The sequence below is a fragment of the Corylus avellana genome, chromosome ca9, assembly GCF_901000735.1.
Source record: "Corylus avellana chromosome ca9, CavTom2PMs-1.0".
Taxonomy (NCBI): domain Eukaryota; kingdom Viridiplantae; phylum Streptophyta; class Magnoliopsida; order Fagales; family Betulaceae; genus Corylus; species Corylus avellana.
Window position 1 is genome coordinate 4246997 of NC_081549.1, and position 3668 is coordinate 4250664.

General features: G+C 37.1%; 1 protein-coding gene across 2 annotated transcripts; it reads right to left on the reverse strand.

Annotated features, from left to right (window-relative positions):
- Positions 1–6: 6 nt before the first annotated feature.
- Positions 7–3241, reverse strand: LOC132191930 (putative disease resistance protein RGA3). Of its 2 annotated transcripts, none has more exons than XM_059607067.1 (2): positions 438–3241; positions 7–121 (listed from the first exon to the last, which is right to left on the reverse strand). In XM_059607067.1, exons 1-2 carry the CDS (start codon positions 3008–3010, stop codon positions 115–117), a joined length of 2580 nt encoding a protein of 859 aa, XP_059463050.1. In that variant the 5' UTR covers positions 3011–3241; the 3' UTR covers positions 7–114. The 2 variants fall into 2 exon arrangements, with proteins under 2 accessions (XP_059463050.1, XP_059463049.1); XM_059607066.1 differs by having other exon boundaries at positions 7–127.
- Between the last annotated feature and the right edge of the window lie 427 nt (positions 3242–3668).

Sequence of the window (3668 nt, forward strand, 5' to 3'; positions counted from 1 at the left end):
TTACAACGGCAACAATGTTTTTTTTTTTCATCTATTAATTCAAATTACAATGGCGGAAATAATTAAACAGATAACTTTAAACTTCTCTACATTCAGGCTTCCACGGTCAGCATCTTATCCTCTACTCCTGGCATGAAAAAAATTTGTGATTACAAAAGAGAAGTTAATAAATATAACATAACAAATTATTGATACACTTGGAAATATTATATATTTTATATTATATATGTTCCACACAAAAGATATCATTTCTCCACACATTAAATGAGATTTAATGCTTTAGAAGCGAGAATAGCAAAAAGATTTTGTCCAAAAATGTGTTTGTGTTTTTTTTTTTACATCAAATCCGACAAAGGCAAAAAAAAATTGCTGACAAACATCGATAGAGCATTAAGAGTTTAAGACCAAAAAGAAGAAAAAGAAAGAACTGCCCTTACCTCGTCATCTTCTTATGTTGAAGAATTCTGTCCCCATCAAGTTCAACCTTTGGTACACGAGCGATCTTGGGATAATCTTCCAATTTGCATCTCCTACTCAATTCAGGACAATCTTCAATCTTCAATTTTCTTAGCGCAGTGAGAAGTTGTGTCCCCACCGGAAGAGATGACAACTTGGGGCACTTGATAATCTCAAGTGCATGAAGTGATTTGAGAGTTGGTAGCCAATCAGGCAAGGCCGTGAAGTTCTCACAATCTTCAATTCTTAGGAATTGTAAAGTATTAGCAGATCCTCGTAGCCATTGGGGCAAAATCTCCAACTTTGGTAAATCGCTAATTACTAAAGTTCGGAGGCTCAGCTTGAGATCTTGATTGTCTTTTTCTCCTCCCATCAAACTAAGCTTTGGACATTTATTAATTAGCAGGGACTCTAAGGCAGTCAGGTGCTTGATACTGTGTGACAAAGATGTCAAACTTTCACAATCTTTTATTGCCAGTGTCCGAACGTTGGTGAGGTACTGGTCCATTCCTTGAAACAAAACTTCTAGTCTCGGACAATTAGTTACAGCAAAGAACCGAAGAGAATTCAAGGATCTCTTCTCCCAAAAGCAAGTGTCCTTTATTGTCACTGCGAAGCTGATAAGGTTGATCAAGTTCCTTATATCTTTGGGCAACCGTTCAAGTTCACAACATTCTACAAGAATTAATGTTTGCAAATTGTGTAGCTTGCAGATTGAATTAGGAAGTAACTTGATTCTTTCATTACCAGATAGGTCGAGATATCTCAAATGCTTCAGAGTACCGATAGAACTTGGTAACACCTCAAAAGATGAATCACTTAAGTCAAGAAATCGCAAGCACTTGAATCTCAAGATGCATGCTTCAGCTAAGGACAATGGGAGTGTTTGGAAGTCTATAGTGGTCATAACGGTACGAACATTTGTTAACTTGTCTAAGCATTTTGGAACTTCTTGACCAATTTTTGAAAATGCCAAATGATGAACAATTCCAGCAATGTCATTGTTGTCTGAGTCTACTACTGAACATTCTCCTTGCGCAACTAAGATTGCAAGATCATGGATGAGATCATGCATTATAAATGAATAGAAGGGAAAGCCTATAGTCTCTTCCTCATAGTCTTGGAAGAAAGATCTTGACAACAACTCTTTTATATACGAGTGCCCAACATCTTCCAAGTCTTGTTTTTTATCACTAGTCATTTCACATAGTAGTCCATTTGCCATCCATAGGTGAATCAAAGGAAATGAACCGATTCGGTAGTCTTTTGGGAAAAGAGAACAAAAGGCAAAGCATCGCTTCAAGTGAATTGGCAGTTGATCGTAACTCAATTTCAATGCGGGTAAGATGTCGCTCTCCTTTTGTTCTAATTTCCATATCTCGTTATCTCTTACAAATTCCCACTCCCGTTCATCAACTTTTGAATAAAGCAGGCTTCCTAAAGTCCTCACTGCCAACGGTACCCCTTTACATTTTTCAACAATCTCTTTTCCAATTTTTAAGAGGTTTGGATGTTGTTTCTCTTCTCCTTCCGTAAATGCACATTTCACAAACAAAGACAAACAATCATGTTGGGATAAACCTTTTAAACTATATGTAGAATCGGTGCTCATAGCGAAGGCAACCAAGTTACCTCGTGTTGTCACTATAATTTCACTTCCTTCGGAAGCACCAATTAACAAATCTCTCAATTCAATCCACTTATTACGATCTTCATTCCAGACATCATCTAAGACAAGTAGAAATTTCTTATCCCTTAATTGTTGTCTCAATACAGTTTGCAATGTATCCACACTCCAATCAGGATCAATTGTACAACGTGCAGATTTAAGGATTTCTTTTATCAATCTTTCAAGACTAAAATCTTCAGACACACAAACCCACATTCTCAATTGAAAAAGCCCAACTACCCGTTCATCGTTGTACACCCACTTGGCAACTGTGGTTTTCCCCAAACCTCCCAACCCAACTACGGAAATTACATTGACATTTTTGCTACAATCTGGGTGCATCAAAAGATTTATGATATTTTCTTTGTCCTCATCCCTACCGATTACAGTTGATGCGTGAACAAAAGAGTGGGTCGGATCCCTCATCCGGTGCATGATATGTGCATCTCCACGCATTATGGTGAGATTAAATTGATCTTTCTCAGCAGCAATCTCATCTAATCTCTCTCTAATGCCTTTGATCTTATGAGCCAGTTTGAAAGGGAATGCACGTGTTATAGAGGATGAAAAGAAATGACGTACCTTTGTAGAAGTGCTCCCATAAGTGGCAACCACTTGCTCCCTTAAAGCTTGGTACTCAATTTCATCAAGCACATCCTCTGCATCATGAAGGACATTGTTGAGCTGCCCTAGCCAGATTCTCAGCAGGCGGTCACTTGCTTGCTTCTTTTCAGCATCCAGTAGCACCTCTCTAATGATTGACATGGTGCGCTTAAGCTTTTTCAGATCGCTTTTGAAACCCGATGACAAGGTGAACTCTTGGTAAGCAACGGAGCCAAGCTTCTGTATGACATTCCCTATGATTCCAAAGGCAAGTTCAGCCATGTTGAGTAGGTTCGGTGGGGGTTGAAGCCTTGAAGGAGAAGGGAGAGACTGAAACGGAGGCAGCAGCCGAGTGGTATATATAAAAGATGACACAGTTTCGACTGCATTTCCAGCTAATTGATTGCGAAGCAACTCGGAAGTTTCCTACTCTGCTTTTTGTTCGATTTCTCTGATCAAATCACATGGCTTGGGATCCACCAAATGCTTTTAGGTACTGCCTTGTCGGCCATCAAACAGCTTTCTCCTCTCTTTCTTACTTTTTCTAAAGCGATGTAATAAAATTAAAGCAATTTTTTTTTTTTTCTTTCTTTCTTATAATTTTAAACAATGGTATTTTAGTTATTTTGGCTTCCTCCTTGAGGATTTAACAAAAAATCTGAAAAATAAAATTAAGGAACCAAATTATTTTTTATTTTACTATTCAAATAAAGTTCACAATAATTTCCTTTTATAAATTTTCATGCACTATTTAAATATTATTTAAATAATTTATAAAATTATTATTAAATTTGTGATGAATGGTTTTGTTCTCATCTTACCTCCTCGATCTTCATATGCCCTGAACTTTTTTCTTCTCTTTCTTTAACGTTGTTCTCATGATCTGAGGGCAATATGAGGGGGATTTTTCTTTTCTTAAAAATAAAAATTATTTTTCTCT

Coding starts and splice junctions, on each gene's coding strand:
- LOC132191930 (XM_059607066.1), bottom strand. CDS start 3,010: ATGGCTGAACTTGCCTTTGGAATCATAGGGAATGTCATACAGAAGCTT.